Genomic DNA, 21,522 nt, shown 5'->3' on the forward strand with positions numbered 1-21,522 from the left:
GTCTCATTCGAAATCAAAGTTAGTCTCTGGAGGTGAAGAAGATACAGGAAAAGTGAGAAAAGAAACTTGGACAGATTTTGCAGGTTTGTGACAAAGAGGAAAAAACCAACAACATGGTGAAGTTGGGGTCTGCTGGGTACCTGCAGGGCAAGGACTACTCCCATCTCATAGTGTGCCAGGACCCAGTGGAGCAGTGGGCTGGGGTTCAGGCACCACCATCCTCTGTCCCCTGCCCTCACCTGTTCAAGAAGAAGCAGTCCTCATCCAACCCCTTTCCTGGCATAGCTGGCGATAGGCCCGTGAATGTGTGTCTGTCAGAGGATGCCGGGGATCCTTCATGAAGCTGGGGTATCATCATCTCTCCGGATTGAGTTTTATTGTGCTGCAAAGCCTAATGTTCTCACTCCTCACCAGGTGCTAGCTGGAGCCTTGCTGGAGGAGTGAGCCAGATCTGCTTCAGTTGGCATTGACAGGGCAGCCTCTCAGGGATCCTCTGTATCTTGCCCCCTTGCCTGCACTGGCCCTACTGCACTTCCTGAGAGAGGCACCCTTTGGGTCTGGCTCCACCCCTCCCTCAAAAACTGCCTGCAACCAGCTCTTGCTTCCCCACAGCAAAAGGATAGGCCACCAAGGAAGGTGCTACGAGGGCAGTCAAAAAAAGTGAGAATCCAACCAGGGCAAGTGAGACCTCACCAATTTGAGATGGAGATGGGAGAGAAAAGGCCCTGAGAAGGACCTGTGCAAGGTGGGAGGTCCTGAGAGAGAGGATGGGGTGCCAGGAGAATAGTACAGAGGTGGCAGAGTAAAGATGCAAAGCAGAAGGCTGTGAACAGAGGGGAACCCTGAGATCACAGAAGCCCCAAAACACAAAGCCCTGAGAGAATGGGGGCCTGAAGCACAAAAAGATGCCCCCCGCCCGGAAAGTTGGAGGACTAAGGCATGAAGGGATGGCTCCCTGATTTGAATGAAGGCCTAAAAGGGTGGAGGCAGATGCATAAAGAGGTGGCTGAGGGCCCAAAGACAGGTGCTAAAAAAGGACGGAAGTGGGGGAAGGGAGTGTAAGGCATGGGGCATTGAGGAGCCGGGGCCTCAAGGATGGAAAGGCAGAGGGGAAGGAGACAGAGCATCCACAGTGAGTCCCAAGTGGAGCCGAGCTTTGCCTGTGCTCAGTTGGGTTCCAAATTACTGTGGCAGGAGGGCCAGGTGCTCTGCCTCATCGGTAGCAGGGATGCGGACACCCCCACCTGAACTGGTGGGCCAGAAGACTTACTTCTTGCCTTTGAATGTACCCAGGATCTTGGGCATGAACTTTCCTGCCTTGCTTTCCCTGGTGTCTTCTGCCGGGGCCTCTCTCCTGCTCGGGGCCACCGCACTGTTCCTTTACCCAGAAGACCTCCAAGTGGCGGCCGACGCTTCTCCTTGCGCATGCTCTCCACGCAGTGCTTCAGCCTGCCTCGCTCCTCCGCGCCGCAGGGGGGCAGTGTGTGCAGCTCAGCAGGCCCTGTGACCCCAGGCTGAGCGGAAGATGGCCGAACATTTGTCCTGTCGGATGTGTCAGGGGCCAGGCTGCACGCAGCTGGTGGGCGGCCTAGCTCAGGGCTGCCGTGGGCCGGGGCAGGGACTCCATGGTGCTTCTGGCCGTGGGCGCTAGTACTTTCCAGAATGGCTTTCGAGTCATCTCTCAGGTTGCTGTGGTACAAGGCACTGGCCTTGGTGGAGGCCGCACATGCGCAACCGGACCCGCTCCTCCCGCAGCCTCCACTCTGTCACCTGGGCACATGAAGGTCGCTGGGGCTCTCGGGCTGCCGGTTCTCCAGCGCCGTCAGGTCGTGGACTCATCCTCTGCGTGCCCCTCACCCTTGGGGCTCAGCATCTGCAGAAGCTCAGGAGCCCTCGCACAGGACCTGCATGGGGTCGCCAGCCGCCTCCTCTGAGAGACAGCCGGGTCTTCGGAGACTCCCCGGGGGAAGGTAAGGGTGAGGCTGCCCCTGCGCTCCGGCACAGGGGGCACCCAGAGCACCGGCTCCCACGCTCCGGGTAGGCTTTGGGGAGGCTCCCTTTGGCTCCAAGCGCAGGTGGAGCCGCCCAGCCACAGAGAGGAAGCGGGGCGGGGCGGGGCGGGGCGCGGGCTAGCGAGCAGTTTGCCCTGGGGGCAACATCATCTTTATTAATCATAAGCAGGTCAGCCAGGAAAAGGCTTTGAGTATGACAAAATTTCTGTTAAAACTTATTATTAATCAATCCTGGTATCCGGTATGCATGTAACAGAGTGTCAGAGTCGCAAATATACTTTTGTGAAAAATAAATTTAGCAATTAAAGTGCAATGTTTTACACATTTCTTTTTACCTTAAACTTAACGATATCTAGTCAAACAAGTAAATAAATGGTAGCTAATGGAGCCATGTTTCCCATTGGCACAGAAATAAGATACAAATAGGCAAAAGAGGGAGGCTATAATGAACCTTGTGTTGCTAGATTAGAGCTGGAGATAACAGTATTAATTCATGTTTCTATTATATATTAAGATAGATGAATATAGAAATAATTAGATACGGAGATACACACAAGAGTTTGAATACACAACATATTTCCCGCCCCTTTCCACTGAGAGTGTTACCAAAATCCAAGTTCAGCTGCCTGTCCCTCAAAAAGCCAATACACAAGAGTTTTGATTGGAAAGGAATATGAGCTTTATTCAGGAGGCCAGCCACTTGGGTAGAAGGGGAGCTCTTGTCTGAAGGCCAACTCCGAGGTTCCTGCCTGGCCCGGGGGGTTTGAAGGAGTTTAGGGTAGTTAATAAAGGGAGTACAGTGGTCCCTAACATTTCTTGATTACATGCTCTTGATTATGGCAGTTGTACAAGGGGGTCTGGTTTCTGTTTCCTGACCTGCGGAGGTGCTCTGTTCTTTCTAGGAAAGAATGAATGATCTGTAGATATACAAAGAAAGGTTAATCATTCATTTGTGGTAAGGGTGCTTCCTAAAGCTTAAAGACTACTAGGTTGGTGGGACGGGCCGAGGCAGCTTCAGAGGACCTAGAAAGAATGATATCCTAGTATCAAGGAACACATCCAGCACCCAGATCTTATTTCTGAATAGTGTTCTCTGGTAAGAAGTAGGGTTCCTTGGAGAAATGATTCATTTTAGAGTTGGACCAAGGAAATTTCAGAATGATTCTGAAACATATTATAGTGTCAGAGAGTAAAAAATTGATTTTTTAAAAGGGGATGGCATCATGGTCAAAAATTCATAGGATTTAACCTGGGAGCTCTTAAGAACCAAAGCTGGAATTATTTGGAAAACAAAATAAATAATGATGCTATTGGATTATAACCCAAAGAATAAAGTAAATATACATGAATCCATATGAATTTCAAATATATATATATCTAGATAACTCCTCTCAAGGAAGTAGAACTTAATTCCTCTCTCCTGGACATAGTGACTTACTTCTAAAGAATTGAGTAGGAAAAGGGAAAAAGAGTAAATTTACAATGGAGAAAACTGTTCCCTCTCTTGCTGTGTCTCTCAAATAAATAAATAAAATCTTTTAAAAAAAGGGTACATGTTGAAGGTGACAGGGCTACAAGAAGGATTTTAGGTCCAAGTTTTTATGTTTAGGAAGCTGTCTATGATTTAGAAACCATGTCTTGGACTGCCAATGAGTGAGATAGAAACTTACTGTATTTTAATTATGTATATTTGATTTTGAACACTTAACAGTTTTTATAAGTATTGAAAAATGATTTAAACAACTGGGGGAGAGTGTTGAGATTAATTGTAAGAACACAGAAAGTTGAACCAACAAAAAATCCAGACCGTTGTTTACTGTAGAGAGAACAAGAATTTAAAAAAAGAACAAGGATTGTAAAGGAAAAGTAATCAGCATATTTTACTACCTAGATATGCAGAGCGTAGGGGCACCTGGGTGGCTCATTCGTTAAGCATCTGCCTTCCTCTCAGGTCATGAACTCAGGTCCTGGGATAGGGATGGAGCCTGGCATGGGCTCCCTGCTCAGCGGGGAGTCTGCTTCTCCCTCTCCCTCAGCACCTCCCCCACCCCCCACCCCCGCTCTTATGAGCGCTCGAGCACTCTCTCAAGTAAATAAATAAAATATTTTTTTAAAAAAAGGTATGCAGAACATGTACATCTTTATAAATCATGTAAATACTGAATATTGATCTAACTTAAAAAACTATTGGGAGGATGAAAACACTGGGAAGTATATTTGTGATGGTGGAAGGTGAAAACTGGCTAAATTTCATTTCCCAAACTTAAAGTCAATTGACAAGGCCTAATACTGACAAATTGAGAAGCAAACGCATGTTATTTAGAAATATGAAATTAAAGATCGGAGGGAGGGACAGAAAGGGCAGGGGAGAAAGAAGGAAGAAATCTGTTCATAGCAGCATGGATAAAAATGAGTAAGATTGAATCCTTGCCCTCTGGGAGTGTACAGTCTAAGTGTAATGAAGATACACAGGTAAGTTTGTTGTGTTTAAGTGGGAACATGCACAAGATGCCTCAGCAGCATACAGAGAAGGCACTTCAGGTGCTGAGAGTGGGGACAGGGGAAGAGATCAGAAGAGATGTTCCATCAGAAATGAGGGCAGGACTGAATCTTGGAGAATGAGTATGTGGTATCCAAGTGAGGGAGAAGGGAGAAGGCATTCCAGGCAGATGAAACAACATGGAGCCAAGAAATCATCAGAATGTATGAGAGGAATTCAGACTCTTCAGTATTACTGGAGAGTACAGTTCAAGGAGCGGAGACATGGGGGATAAAGCTGTGGATGCAGTTAGGAAGCAAACTCTAGAGAGCTTTCTTTGACAGGCTGGGGGGTTTGCACTTGTGTTGGGAGAGAAGAGGAAGGGATTTAAGCAAGGAAATGTTGCAATCTCTGTAGGTAATTCTATACAAAATGTGTGAATAGATTTCCAGAGAAGATAGTGGTGGACAGCAGAATTCTAAAACATGACTCCCTAATGACTTTTTCCCTTGTATAATCCTCTCTCCTTTGAGTGTGAGGGGAACCTGTAAATATAATGAGATATCACTCTAGTGACTGATATGTTATATGGCATAGCTGACGTTAAATTAGGGAGATTATCAGGGCAGGCCACCCAATCACACCAACATTTTAAAGGCAGAGAGTTTTTCTCAAGCTAGTGGCAGAAAGGGAAGTCAGAGAGAGTCAAAGCACAAGAAGGATTCATGTGTTATTGCTGGATTAAAGACAAGGGGGCTATACAAAGAATACAGGAAGCGTCTGGAAGCTGAGAGTGACCCCTAGTGGTTAGCCAGCAAGGGAATGGAGACTTCAAGGAACCAAATTCTGCCAACAACCTGAATGAGCTTGCGTCTCCAGAAGGGAATGCAGTCCTGCCCACACCCAGATTTCAGCATGGACAGAGAATCCAGCATGACATTCTGTACTACACTTCTAACCTATAGAACTATGACTAATAAATGGGTGTTATTTCAAGCTACTAAGTTTACAGTAATTTATTACACAACAATAAAAAGCTAATATAATGGGTGATGGTAGGATCCCAAGTTAAGAAACCTTTAAAATATTCCAAACTTGAGGCAAGAGAGCTTTATCAAAGGCAGTATAGTGAAGAGGAAGGTTAAAAAAACAGGGACTTTAAGGAGATAGAATTATGTAAACTTTGAAGATCAGATGCTAATGGTTAATGGGAAGGAGGAGCCCAGAATGACAACCCATTTCTAGATTAGCTCTCTAGATTAAGGATGGTGCCATTAACTTAGAAAAGGATAACAAGAAGAGAAACAGTTCTGGGACCACAAGGAGATGCTGAATTTAATTTAGTGGGGATGTCTAGTAAACAGTTGGGTACAGAATTAGAAACTTGGGGAAGAGATCATGTATAGATACAGGTAAGGATAAAGAGGAAGGAAACCTAATACTTAACACTTACCATATACCAAGCACTGTGCTAAATGTGCTAGAGATTATGAGGCATTTGATCCTCAAAGCAATCTAGAAAAGTAGGAACTATTATTAAACTTATAGTATAGATGAGGTAAAATAAGCTCAGAGTGATTAAGTAATTTGTCCAAGATAACACACATTGTAAGTGGAGGAATTTGAATTCAAGTTTGATTAATTTGACTCCAGAACCCATTCTTTTTTTTTTTAAGATTTTATTTATTAATTAGAGAGAGAGAACGAGCTGGGGGAAGAGCAGAGGGAGTGGGAGAGGGAGAGAGAATCTCTCAAGCCGACTCTGCACTGAGCACAGAGCCCGATGTGGGGCTCAATCTCACAACCCTGAGATCAAGACAAGCCGAAACCAAGAGTCAGGTGCTCAACCAACTGAGTCACCCAGGTACCCCCCCCAGAGTTCATTCTTTTAATATTTCTCTATTATACTTTTCTATAGATATGAAATACACCAAAAGATGGATAGTATAAAGTTATGACGTAATTCTATACCAATCACAGAAAAATGAAAAAAAAGTGTTGGGAATGGTAATGGCTCTGCCCCTGAATACTCCTCTTTTATAATTGAGCATGAGCTCTAGGATAACTAGGAACACAAATGAAGCTATTCCCTCTCTGCACAGAGGACCCAAAATTTTTAATGTGAACTGATGCTTGGAGAACATTGAGTACCAAGGGAACCAATGTTAACTTATTGGCAAAGGATGTATACATAAGCTCAGTAATTTCTTCCCTCAGGAGCCTGATCAAACTTCGATGCTAAATGAGCCTTGTTTCAAGATTCTGAACAAGTTGCTGAGATCCACAGAGAATAAGATAAATTCACAATATTAGCCGGCTGATGGTTTGGAGACATAAAGTTGATGCATTTGCCTTGCCCTGAAGACATTTTATGCAAATCCACAAACAGAAGGGGTATTGGCTCCTCCATATTCAGAGTTGTTGACTCCTTCGGGACAGTGAAAGGAAAAGAACACTTAGGAGTCTGGCCCCTGTGAGGTCTCCAGGTAAAAGAAAGTTGGGCAACTGAGTCCATCTAATGTTTTCATACCCATGGCTACAGCAGTGAAGAGTTGTAGGGAGGCCACTTGTCCTTCCTAAACAATTCATTGGGATTTTGAGGTAAGACTGGGTAAAGGGAATGGGCAGGAGAAGTTCACAACAGGGGAATTCAAATTTCTCCAGTTACTACATGTGTGATCTTGGAAAAGTTACTTAATCTCTCCGAGCCTTTTTACCTCTTAGCACTTTCACTAAGCTGGGTACTGAGTCTCTGAAAGGTAAAAGGGAGAGAGAGTGGGTTGAGCAGTGGGTATCACAGTAACTTTACTGTCTTGGAGCTTCAGGGATTTTCACAGGAAGTGGTCCCAAGTACAACTCTTGGCTCCTCTGTTCTCTATCTGTATGACCTTGACCAGCCTATTCATCTCTTCAAGATATTGCTTCATCTCTCACATGCGATCATCACTTTTGGTGTTCATGCTAAAGGATTTCACCCTGGATTGTGTTGGCCCAGGGAAGGTGAGGAGTTACAGTCGAGATCTGAAAACATGGAAGAAAAGGGCAAGCAAGAGTAGGAAGTTAAAGATGAAGAATCCTTGCCCTGGCTCTTCTTTCAGGGCTCTGTCCCAACAGCCACACTCGAGCCCCCACAGAACAAGGCCTTGCTCCAGACGCAAAGGGTCTGAGTCCCTTCCTGATGTGACCCTTCTCTCGTTTCCTCACAGATCACAGCCCTGCAGATGTGACTATGGAAAATGACTCTTCGGTGATGGAGTTCATCCTGGTAGGACTTACAGATCAATCTCAGCTCCACTTACCCCTTTTCTTTCTCTTCTTACTGAACTATGTGGTCACTGTGGTAGGGAATTTGAGCTTAATTAATCTAATTTGTCTGAATTCTCATTTGCACACTCCCATGTACTTTTTCATCTTCAACTTATCCTTCATAGATCTCTGCCACTCTTTGGTCATTACGCCTAAAATGCTGATGAACTTTGTGTCAGAAAAAAATGTCATCTCCTTTACAGAATGCATGACTCAGCTGTTTTTTTTCTGTTTCTTTGTCCATTCTGAGTGCTATGTGTTGACAGCCATGGCCTATGATCGCTATGTGGCCATCTGTAAACCCCTGCTGTACACAGTCACTATGTCCTCTCAGGTCTGTTCTCTGCTGATGTTTGGTTCTTATGTGATGGGGTTTGCTGGTGCCATGGTCCACACAGGGGACATGGTCAGATTGTCCTTTTGTGATTCCAACATCATCAGCCATTACATGTGTGACATCTTCCCCCTCCTCCAGCTCTCCTGCAGCAGCACCTATGCCAGTGAGCTGGTGACTTCTGTTATTGTAGGCACAGTTGGCATAATATCCAGCTTCATTATTTTCATTTCTTATGCTTTGATCCTGTCCAGTGTCCTCCACGTCTCATCAGCTCAGGGTTGGTCCAAAGCCTTCAGCACCTGTGGCTCCCACATAGTAACTGTTGGCCTATTCTATGGATCTGGGTTGTTCACACATCTCAAGACCTCTCCTGCTGGTTCTATGGGCCAGGGGAAGTTCTTCTCAGTATTTTACACCAATGTAGTACCCATGTTGAACCCTCTCATCTATAGTCTAAGGAACAAGGATGTCAAGTGTGCTCTGAAAAAAACCCTGAAGAGAATTGCAAATTAAGCAGAACCAATGTTGCTGGGTTGTTGGGGTGTGTATATGGTGTGTGTGTGTGTGTGTGTGTGTGTGTGTGTGTGCATGTCCCCATAATTTTCTTCAGAGCAAGGTTTTTGCTTTAAATACTTATTTCTCTGTAAGCCTATCAATTAGGCATGCAAACATTATTAAATCTCATGGTTATTCTCAGCCCCATACTGAACTGAGCTTTATTCCTAACAGCATGCTCCAGAGATTCAGCCCAATTCCTGCTTATTTTTTTTATTTAAATTCAAATAGCCAACATATAGTACATCATTAGTTTTTGATATAGTGTTCAACAATTCATTAGTTGTGTATAACACCCAGTGCTCATCACATCACGTGCCCTCCTTAATGTCCATCACCCAGTAACCCCATCCCCCACCCACCTCCCTTTCCACAACCCTCAGTTTATTTCCCAGAGTCCAGAGTCTCTCGTGGTTTGTCTCCCTCTCTGATTTCTTCCCATTCAATGTTCCCTCCCTTCCCCTGCGACCCTCTGTGCTGTTCCTTATGTTCCACATTTGAGTGAAACCATATGATAATTGTCTTTCTCTGATTGACCTATTTCACTTAGCATAATACCCTCCAGTTCCATCCACATCAATGTAAATGGTAGATTTTCATCCTTTTTGGTGGCTGAGTAATATTCCATTGTGTATATGAACCATATCTTCTTTATCCATTCGTCTGTTGAGGGACATCTATGCTCCTTCCACAGTTTGGCTATTGGGGACATTGCTGCTATGAACATTGGGGTGCAGGTGCCCCATCTGTATCTTTGTGGTAAATACCCAGTAGTGCAATTGCTGCATTGTAGAGTAGCTCTATCTTTAACTTCTTGACAGCCACATGCAGAAGAATGAACCTGGATCATTCTCTTACATCATATACAAAGATAAACTCAAAATGGATGAAAACCTAAATGTGAAATAAGATTCCATCAAAATCCTAGAGGAGAACATGGACAGTAACCTCTTCGACCTCGGCCGCAGCAACTTCTTGCAAGACACATTGCCAAAGTCAAGGGAAACAAAGGCAAAAATGAACTATTGGAACTTCATCAAGATAAAAAGCTTCTGCACAGCGAAGGAAATAGTCAACAAAACTGAAAGGCAACCTACAGAATGGGAGAAGATATTTGCAAATGACATATCAGATAAAGGGCTGGTATCTAACCAAGCTCACTTGTTCTGTTCAAGACATATAAACAAGAATGAGCAGACTCTTGTCATGGAGGGCTTCATGGTTTCCATTTGTAACTTTCTCTTTGGAGGAGACAGAAGTAACAATTATGGAGTTCTTAACAAGCGTTGTCTCCTTTCAAGTGTTATCATAATGCAAGTCTTAATGTCCTGTTTTAGAGATAGAGAAACTGAGATGCAGAAATTCAGTTCAAGGTCACACAATTAGTTCAGAGGAGAGCCCAGATTTGTACCTAATCTATCTAAAAACAAGCCCTGTATTCTTTCCATATTATCATTTTGCTTCTCAGGGCAGAATTAAAGGGGAGAGGGGAAGGAGGTATAAGAGAAGGGAGATAAAAATCTGGAGAATTATTTTAGAATCTGCCTGAAAGTGAGGGTAGGAATGACACCCTTAGCTGAAAGTCTTTGTAAGTGGAAGAATGGTCCATAAAGGTTTTAACATCAAACTAGAGAAATGCTTATGGGTCCAGAAATATTTAATATGAATTTTACAATTACATAGTATAATACTGATGAGGCATGACTGAATCTCTGTGAATACTTTCAAAAGGAGACAACTAATTATATTTTACATTTGGAAAAAAGAAAAAATGTAGTCTTTTCATAATACAAATTATCAAAAATTGAGCTCTAACAAATTTTTTGTTTTATGTGAATACAGAGATACAACGCTAATTTACTTTCCTTAATGATTCTCAGTGGGGCCAAAGAAGGACACTCCCTTATGTGCAGTATGAGGGACTGTGGTAAGCTCAACAAAGCCTCAGTAGTATCTCTGAGATATTTATGCTTAGTCGAAGGGATTGCAAGTATTAGCTTAAAAGTATGGCATATGTTAATACCTGTTAGGAACTGAGAGAAATGAACCTAATTAACTTAAATTAATTTAATCTGACTTCTTTTATAAAAGCATTGGAGATAAGATATATATATATATATATATATATATATATATATATAAAACATATATAGATAAACCTATATATATCAGACTGTCATAATTTTGTTGACATCTCTGTCTAATCAAATAGAATTTGACCACCTAGTCTTTGTCCTTTCTCCTATGCATGGTTAGTCTAGAATCTGGCAAAATAAATATTTATGAAATTAAATTTGTGAACTTGTTAGAATTTTTCTCTAAGCCAGATTAAAAGTTTATGTTAATAAATACTGTCATTTTTTTCCCAGATAATTAACTTTCTTTAAATGCATGGCTATAACTCTTCAAGACTGAAAAGAGTCTGGTTTGATACAATAAAAAGAAATGCCATTCTTTCTGTTATAACACAAGTATTTTTCAAATTGGCTGATGTTTTCGGTAATCTGCACTCCCCATTTGCAAAATACCTTGTTTCTCCTGAAGAACTTGGATTTCCTTTGAAACAAAAAAGGAACTGTTTGGTTGGGCTACAATGTGAGGAAAGGGGCCAAGGTGACAGAACATGATACATGTTCTGTGTATCATGCATGAAGAAAAACATGCAATTTTACCTTCAGAAACTAAAATGAAATAGGGTTGGATTGTGCTATTTATTATATAGGTGAAATTAAAAACCTATCTCCAAAATGCAACCTATGCCCATCTCAGTGGAAGCTAATAAAATCAAGTAAACAAATTAGTTGTGTATGCAACTAATGTGTGGCTGTGGAATTTTTATAACATAAAAATTCATCGTGGTAGATAAAATTTTGTCTCAGGGTGGCCGCAGAAACAGAGTAAGGCATCTCTGCTATTTTGCATAGTCCTCAGGCTTGGCTTGAACTATGGTAAAAACGGATGGCATTTCAGTTTCCTCATTAGGACTGGCAGTTGCCTTGCCCTAAATCTTAGGCTACTAGAATGCTAGGTATCAGATACCACACCAGGAAAGCGATGTCATTATTGGCTTTACCAATAAGGAGTCCTCTTTCATGTAACATCAACCTCATTGGCTACAAGTTTGGTTTTTTGCCACTAAAGCTATTAGAAGTAAGTTACATACAAATTCTGCTTCTATTAAAAACTATAGGGAAGACAGAATCAAAAGGACTTAGTTTACCTGGATTGTCTAGTTTAGGCTACATTCAAACCACATTTTCAGGATATTTGGTGATATCATGGCACTTTGGTGCCTGGCTAAATTCAACCTAATATTACTTTCACTTACTGTGGACTCTAGAACCCACAACATTTCTTTAGGATTGAAAGTAAGACAAAAGAGAATTAATCCACAAGACAGCATGTCTTGTGATGAACAGATAATGTTCGTTGTCTCTCAGCTCTTGTGATGAACAGATAATGTTCATTGTCTCTCAGCTCTATACTCCTCTCTCTTCTGTGTATCTCCAAGGTTAGAAACCTGCTGCCTACATATCAGAAGCATTCCTGCAATCTTGATACAGTGATGAATAATTTGTCCCTTGTCTTGTAAGAGCTTAAAGTCTATAGTAGAGTCTGACAAGCAGTTTTATACTCACAGTGAGGATAGAGGTACAATGGTGCCCAGGCATATAAGATTGGTTTAAGAGGCCGGAAGACTTAACAGAGAAAGTAATGTTCAAACAGAAAATACAGGAAGGAAATGAGTTAACTGAACAAAGGGAGAAGTGTGCATTGCCTGATGAGAAGTCAGGTGGGAACATGACAGGGCGAGTGTATTCTAGAAGAATAATGTGAGGAAAGGGGCCAAGGTTATAGAACATGATACATTCCAGGAGGAGCACAAGCACGCAGTGAAAGAGTACATGGCAATTACAAATTAGAACTGTAAAGAAATACAGCAAAACGTTAATAGTGTTGACTTCTGGGTGATGTCTAAAGTGTGGCAGTTGATACTAGTTCTGGGTGATGTCTAGTTCTGGCATTGACTTCTGGGTGATGCTGTCTTTATCTGTCAAATAAATAAAATCTTTATTTAAAAAAACAATAAGTGCCCTCCTTAATCCCCATCATCCATTTAGCCCATCCCCTGCCCACCTTCCCTCCAGTAACCCTCAGTTTGTTCTCTATAGTTAAGAGTCTGTTTCCTGGTTTGCCTCTCTTTCCCCCCCTCCATGTTCATCTGTTTTGTTTCTTAAATTCCATGTATAAGTAAAATCATGTGGTATTTGTCTGTCTCTGACTGACTTATTTCATTTAGCATCATACTCTCTAGCTCTATCCACGTCATTGCAAATGGCAAGATTTCATTCTTTTTGATGGCTGAGTAATGTGTGTGTGTGTGTGTGTGTGTGTGTGTGTGTGTGTGTGTGTATAAATACCACCTCTTTATCCATTCGTCAGTCAATGGACATCTGGGCTCTTTTCATAATTTGGTTATTGTTGATAATGCTGCTATAAACATCAGGGTGCATGTGCCCCTTGGAATCAGTATTTTTGTATCCTTTGGGTAAATACCTAGTAGTGCAATTGCTGAGTAATAGGAAAGTTCTATTTTCAACTTTCTGAGGAACCTCCATACTGCTTTCCAGAGTGGCTGCACCAGTTTGCATTCCCACCAACAGTGTAAGAGTGTTCCTCTTCCTCTGCATCCTCTCCAACATCTCGTTTCCTATGTTGTTAATTTTAGCCATTCTGACTAGTGTAAGGTGATATCTCATTGTAGTTTTGATTTAATACTGTTCCTTTTCAATGGAGGGAAATTTTTTGTATTACCCAATCTTTCTCAAATATCATCAAGATTACAATTATAATCAGCAAAAGAAAACCACCAGATGATTGATTTCATTTTGAAAGCAATGATAATGGATGTTTGCCCTATGGAGTTTGTGGTGGGATGTACCCTGACTCCCAGAGTATCTTCATAATCATTGAAGAGGAAGAATAAAACTCTTAGCTAAGATCACCAAGGATACCTTCCTGAAAGAAAATTTTGATCTTCTAGCCTCTGTTTCTGAAACTTTCTTTCCTAAGTAGGATAGACAAAGTTGGAGGTCAAGACAAAATCTCAGCAATGTGAAGCTTGCATACATAGTTGGTTGAAAGAACACAGATTTTGAGAAAATTTCCAGGATCTACAGCTAAACATAGATATTTGAGACTTGACACCAAATGCACAATCCATAAATGAAAAACTTATAAATTTATGAATTTAACCTCACCAAAATTAAATGTTTTAGTTCTTAGACCCTATTAAGAGGATAAAAACAGAAGCTACAGAAGGGGAAAATATTTGCAAGCATATATGTGACAGAGAACTAGTATCAAGAATATATAAATAACTCTCAAAACTCAACAGTTAAAGAAAATAAAAAAAGAAAGTTAAAAAAAAGACGTGAACAAACATTTTACTAAAGAGGGCATGCGGGTGGCAAATAAACACATGAAAAAGTATTCAATGTCATTAAAGGGAAACAATTAAAACCACAATGAAATAACACTACAAATCTCTCAGAATGGCTAAAATGAAAAATAGTGACAACACCATATGCTGGCAATGATATAGGAAAACTGAATCACTCATAAATTGCTGGTGGGAATAGAAAATGTTGTAATCACTCTAGGAAAGTTTGTTATTGTTTTCAGTTATCCAGCAGTTGCACTCTTGAGCATGTATCTCAGAGCAAGGAAAATTTATTTTCACCCAAAAACTATACACAAATGTTCTTAACAGCTGTATTTGTAATAACCCAAAATTGGACACAACTCAGCTATCCTCCAATAGGGAAACAATTAAACTGTGTCTGTCTGTCCACATCATGGAATACTGTTCATCAGTAAAGAAGGAATGAACTGGGGCACCTGGGTGGCTCAGTCGGTTAAGCATCTGCCTTGGGCTCAAGTCGTGATCTCAGAGACCTGTGCTCAGTGGAGAGCCTGCTTTTTCCTCTCCCTCTGCCCCTCCACCCCCCGCTCATACTCACTCTCTCTCGTTCTCAAATAAATAAATAAAATCTTTAAAAAAAAAAAAAGGAATGAACTATAGATACATGCAACAACCTAGATGAATTTCAAGGAAATTGTACTGAGTGAAAAGCCAGTCTCAAAATGTTATGGACTGTATTATTCCATTTATATAATATCAATTAAATGAGAGACTTTTAATGATGGAGAGCAGATTAGTGGTTGTCAGGGTCTAAAGATGGGAATGAAGTTTAAGGAGGGAGATGGATGTGATTATAAAAGAACAACATAAGAGGTCTTTGTGGTGAAACTGTTCTGTATCTTGACTGTGGTAAGTGAATGCACAAGCCTATACATGTGATGAAATTGTATAGAACTAAACACACACACACACAAATGAGTAAAGTTCAAACTGGGAAAATCTGAATAAAACCAATGGATTATGTCACTGTCAATATCCTGGCTGTGATATTATACTATAGTCTTAAAATGTTACCATTGGGTGAAGCTGAATAAAAGATACATGGGATCTCTCTGCATTGTTCTTATAACTTCATGTGAATCTACAGTTAAAATTAGAAGTTTCATTTTTTAAAAGATAAAGAATATAGACTTTTATCTCTGAAACAGAGAAGTTAAAACATTTAAAGGAATTTCTAAAATTATATTCTCCTTAAAACTGAAATCTTAAGATATCACTCATTTATGTTGATTTTATTATATATCTTTAATTTGAAATGAACATTTTCAGTGCTATCAATGTTTTGCATACTAGAACAGCTTTCTTAAACTTTGATGTATCCTTAATATATATGGTTATGGGGCATCCTATGTTCATTCTGTTCCTATCTGAATGAATTTCCCCCACCAATAGTGCCACCCAACATAACAATTAATGGTGAGATAACCTTGTTTTGTGTCCATATTTATTTGTTGGGATGGATGCTCCATGAGAACTGGGACCATATCTGCCGAGTTCAGTGCTGTATCCCCAATGCCAAATGCAGGGCCCAGTACATCATAGATGCTCATTTAAATGTTGCTTACAGTGATATGTGAAAAAGAAAAAAAGCAATGGAAGTGGCCACCATCCAGAGCAGCAGATGTGTGTGGGAAGTGGGAAATGAGGGATGAAGGAAGTAGAATTCTGTGTCAGGAGCTGGTAACGGAGCCTCAGGAATGTCTGTACTCCCATGGACTATTCTCTGAGCTCTGGTGAGAGGGGCAACAGACAAATGTGACAGAAACTCGGGGGCCCAAGTGTCTGTTTTCCTCAGAGAAGAACAAAAAGAGCAATATAGCCTCTAGGGGAGAGGGAGATGGCAGGAGAAAGTAGTGTGCTGCCAGTGGGATGTCTGGTTCCTGAGCACAGCAAGATCCTTCTGGAGACTCCCAGAAATTCTTGAGGAGATTTCACAAGAGTTGAATTCCTACATTAGTTAGTGGAAGTACAAGCAGTTGAAAATTATGTATTTTAATGTATCATTAATAGTTTTTTAAGTCTTAGAATTAGAGGTCTTCTAGTGCAACCATCCCTATCCATGGTGAAATAGATTTGAAGACATTTCTGGTAATCATTCAGCTTCTTCTCGGATATTTCTAGCTGTGGTCACTTGAAGGAAGAACCATCTCCAGCACTTGGGATTATAGGTATCAGGGATCTGACAAAAATATTTTTCCCGGACTCTGTTAAATGGGCATCAATCACCTGGAAAGCCCACAAATTTTTTAAAATGTTACAAATGAGTGAAACAAAATTTGCTTTTAATTCACAAAATACTAAGTTCCTGTGGGGAACAGGATTATAACGAAAAAGTGCATGACCCTCTTCTTACCCTTAGGAATTACTTTGAGGAGGGACAAATCTTCCAGTCCCATTGTTATTAGACGACCAGTACATGCAGTATTTTGAAATACCTACATTTGTTTAATAAAAAATTGTGTAAATTTTAATCATGATAGTTATAAAATTCTTATGTGATTTTTAAATACAAAAATAAGTAAATTAAAAAAAAAAAAGCCCAGATCAATACAAGAGTGGAGGCCTAATTCACAAGAGAAATTTTAAACACTAAACCAGGCAGTTCAGCCAAACAGCCACCAGGTTGTGCTGGTGACTCAGTGATGTTGTTTAAACAAGGAAAAAAAATGCTTAAAATTTATATTTTACATTTTTTTGGCCCCTAAATGTATAGTCATGAATTTTATATAACTCCATGTATAAAATGTTTTATTATGTTCAATTAGCCAGCATATAATACATCATTAGTTTTTGATGTACTGTTCATTGATTCATTTGTTGTGTGTTAACACCCAGTGCTCATCACAACATGTGCCCTCCTTAATACCCATCACCCAGTTGCCCCATCCCCCAGCCCCCTCCCTTCTGTAACCTTCGGTTTGTTTCCCAGAGTCCATCGTCTCTCATGGTTCGTCTCCCCCTCCGATTTCCCACCCTTCTTTTTTGCCTTCCTGCTATCTTCTTTTTTGTTGTTTTTTTAAACATATAATGTATTATTTGTTTCAGAGACTCTGGACATAACATAATAAAATAAAATTTAAAAAAAGTTTATGTGTTTTAATAATGAGTTTAAAATTTTATACAGGTAAGAAATCAGATTTAACATCTGGACAGCAAAAATGTAATTCACCATATTAATAGGAAAAAGGAGAAAAACCATATAACATTTTTAAAAGAGAGAAAAAGCATTTGAAAAATTCAATACCCTTTCATGATACAAATTCTCAGCAAGGGACCATCCTCATTTGATTCAGGGCATCTCTGAAAAATGTATGGCTGACATTATATTCAGTATGAAAGACCCAATAGCTTCTTTTTAAAATTTATTTATTTATTTTTATTTTATTATGTTATGTTAATCACCATACATTACATCATTAGTTTTTGATGTAGTGTTCCATGATTCATTGTTTGCGTATAACACCCAGTGCTCCATGCAGTACGTGCCCTCTTTAATACCCATCACCTGGCTAACCCATCCCCCCACCCCTACCCTCTAGAACCCTCCATTTGTTTCTCAGAGTCCATAGTCTCTCATGGTTCATCTCCCCCTCTGATTTCCCCCCCTTCATTTTTTCCTTCCTACTATCTTCTTTTTTTTTTTTTTTTTAACATACAATGTATTTGTTTCAGAGGTACAGGTCTGTATACATAAACTTTTTAAAAAGATGTTCTTTAGGGAAAAATTTAAACAGGTTGAATATATTCAATTTGCAAAACTTACTGGGCACTTACTATGTTGTGTGATGAGGAAAGAATGGATAAGACATGGCAATCACTATAAATAATACACACAAATATAAACAGAATTTTCCAATAGAATGTTAGCTCCAAGTATTTTTGTCTTTATTTTGTTTATTGCTCTATCCCCAATACCTAGAATATAATGGGAGTACAAAAACTAGTTGTTGAACAAATGAAAGAGTTGATGAATTAACACTTACATAATAAATGTTTGTAGAAAATGCTATGGATAAAAATTAGTGTTATTCTCTCGTTTTAAATGCTTACCAATATAACATATGATCCAAATTTATTCCTATAAAACAGTGTTTTAACCATCTTAAAACCATTTGATGAAAATTTAAATTTTATAAATCCTGAGGATACACCTTGAAGAAATAGCCTTGTTTGCTATTCTCTGGAATAAATGGTGTCAAGAAGATAAATTCTATCTTTTGTGTAATCACACCAGAATATTTTATATCATTAGATTGCATTACAAAATTATTTGTACTCATTTTACTTCCAATATACAAAATCATATGACAATAAATTTTTTTAACCAAATACAATGTCCCTGAAGATTCTGACATATTCCCAGAATGAGGTTGATCTGTCCCCCTATCTTGTGAGAGTTGTTGAAAACAAGCCAAGGTTAAATGTTCCACTGTAGCTGCTTTCTTCATCTGGTTCTGGACACAATTTTTTTAAGGGTATATGCAAGACCATTTTGGAATCTAAACCAATGCAGACTGTATCTCACTCACTTATAGGATACCACTGCTGTGTCTACCCTCTCTTCCATGTTAATTTGCAGTCATTTCTCCAGATTGTCACTTTCTCTTCTCTCTTATTTCTGTATTTCATATTCCAATTTTTTCCATTCCTTCCTAGAAAGCAATGTGTATTAGTGAAAAAAAAAAAAAGTGGAGTTAGAGCCAGATAAAGTGGGGTTTAAAAATAGGATCTGCCAAAAATCATGATTATCTTCTTGGATGCAGAAAAAGCATTTGACAAAATACAACATCCATTTAAGATTAAAACTTTCAGTAGGTATAGAGCGAGTTTATCTCAACAATAAAGGGCATAAATGACAAACCCACAGCTCACACCATACTCAATGGTAAAAAGCTGAAAGCTTTTTCTCTAAGATCAGGGAGAAGACAAGGGTACCCACACTTACCACTTTTATTCAACATAGAATTGGAAGTCCTAGCCAGATCAATGAAGCAAGAAAAAGAAATAAAAGGCATTCAGATTGGAAAGGAAGAAGTAAAACTGTCACTATTTGCAGATGACATAATACTATATATGGGGGTGCCTGGGTGGCTCAGTCAGTTAAGTGTTCAACTCTTGATTTCAGCTCAAGTCATGATATCAGGGTCATGAGATCGAGCCCTGCCTTGGACTCCACACTGAGCATGGAGCCTGCTTAAGATTCTCTCTCTCTCCCTCTGCCCCTCACTCCCTGCTTGCACATGCTCTCTAAAAAGAATAAAAAAAATTTTTTTAATACTATATATGGAAAACCCTAAACACTCCACCAAAAAACCATAAGAATTAGTAAATGAATTAGGTAAATGTGTAGGATACATAATCAATATACAGAAATTGGTTGTGTTTCCATATACTAATAACAAACTATCAGAAAGAGAAATTAAGAAAACAATGCCATTTACTATGGCATCACAAAGAATAAAAGACCTAGAAATAAATTCAACCAGGAGGTAAAAGACCCGTACGCTGAAAACTAGAAGACATTGATGAAAGAAACTGAAGAAGGCACAAATAAATAGAAAGATATTCCATGCTATGGATCGGAAGAATTAATATAGTTAAAATGTTCATTTTACTACCAAAACTATCTAAAGATTTAAGGCATTCCCTGTTGAAATTCAAATGGCATTTTTCACAGAACCAGAACAAAGAATTCTAAAATTTGTATGTAACCACAAAAGATCCCAAATAGCCAAAGCAATCTTGAGAAAGATGAATATGCCAGAGGCATCATGCTCTGTGAATTTAAATGATGTTATAAAGTTATAGTAATTGAAACAGTATGGTATTAGATTAAAAGCAGACACAGATCAGTGGAACAGAATAGAGAGCCCAGAAATAAGCCCACACATATATGCTTAACTAATTTACAACAAAGAAGTCTCTTCAACAAATGGTGTTAGGGAAACTGGACAGCAACATGCAAAAGAATTCAGCTGGACCACTGTCATATCACACACAAAAATTAATTCAAAATGTGTGAAAGGCTTGAAACCATAAACTCCTAGAAGAAAACATAGGCAATAAATTCCTTGACATCAGTCTTGGTGATGATTTTTTTGGGGTTGACTTTAAAAGAAAAGGCAACAAAAGCAAAAATGTGTAAGTGGGACTACATCAACTTAAAAGCTTCTGCACATCAAAGGAAACGGTCAACAAAATGAAAGTGCAGCCTACTGAATAGAAGAAAATATTTGCAAATCATATATCTGATAAAGGGTCAATATCCAAAATATATAGAGAACTCAAACAATTCAGTAACAGCAACAACAAAAAAATCAGACTGTAAAGGGGGCAGAGGATCTGATAAACATTTTCCAAAGAAGATATACAGAAGGCCAACAGGTAAATGTAAAAATGTTCATCATCACTAATATTGAGGGAAATACAAATTGGAACCATGGTGAGATTATCACCTCACACCTGTTAGAATGGCTATTATCAAAAAACAAGAGCTAACAATTGCTGGCAAGGATGTGGAGAAAAGGGAACCCTCATTCACTGCTGGTGCAACTGTAAATTGGTGCAGCTGTTATGGAAAACAGTATGGAGGTTCCTCAAAAAACTAAAAATAGAACTACCATATGATCCAGCAATTTCACCTCCAGGTATTTATCCAAAGAAAACAAAAACACTTACTTAAAAATATATATGCACCCCAATATTCTTTGCAGCATTATTTACAATAGCAAAGACATGGAAACAATCTAAGTGTCCATCGACAGATGAATGAAGAAAATGTAATGTATGTATATGTACACAACAAATTATATATATATATGTATATACACACATATATAATTTGTAAAATGGAATATTTATAAAATGGAATATTATTCAGCTGTAAAGAATGAAATCTTGCCATTTATGACAACATGGATAGATCCTGAGGGCATTATGTTAAATGAAATAAGTCAGACAGAGAAAGACAAATACCATATGATCACACTTATATGTGATATCTAAAAAAAAAAAGCTCAGATACAGAGAACATATTGGTGGTTGCCAGAGGCAAGAGTGGGTGGTAGGTAAAATGGGTAAAGGGAGTCAAAAGGTACAAACTTCCATTTACAAAATAAATAAGCCATTAGGATATAATGTACAATATGATGACTATAATTAATAATACTGTATTGCATATTTGAAAGTTCCTGAGAGAGTTCATCTTAAAAGTTCTCATTATAAGAAAAAAATTCTGTAACTATATATGGTCACAGATGTTAATGAGACTTATTATGGTCATTTCACAATATATGCAAATATTGAATCATTTTGTATACCTAAAAAAAATATATGTTGTATGTCAATT

The 21,522-nt window shown here is 39.3% G+C and overlaps 1 protein-coding gene across 1 annotated transcript; it reads left to right on the forward strand.

The window, feature by feature from the left end:
* The first annotated feature begins 1,920 nt into the window (after window positions 1-1,920).
* On the forward strand, window positions 1,921-8,647 carry LOC112840372 (olfactory receptor 8C8-like). Its single transcript, XM_025893728.2, has 2 exons — window positions 1,921-1,970; window positions 7,698-8,647. The coding sequence occupies exon 2, from the start codon at window positions 7,721-7,723 to the stop codon at window positions 8,645-8,647; it is 927 nt and encodes a 308-aa protein (XP_025749513.1). The 5' UTR covers window positions 1,921-1,970; window positions 7,698-7,720.
* The last annotated feature ends 12,875 nt before the right edge of the window (window positions 8,648-21,522 follow it).

This window comes from Callorhinus ursinus, unplaced genomic scaffold (assembly GCF_003265705.2).
Source record: "Callorhinus ursinus isolate GAN/ISIS: 27379988/994484 unplaced genomic scaffold, GSC_fseal_2.0 scaffold19, whole genome shotgun sequence".
In the NCBI taxonomy this organism is placed as follows: domain Eukaryota; kingdom Metazoa; phylum Chordata; class Mammalia; order Carnivora; family Otariidae; genus Callorhinus; species Callorhinus ursinus.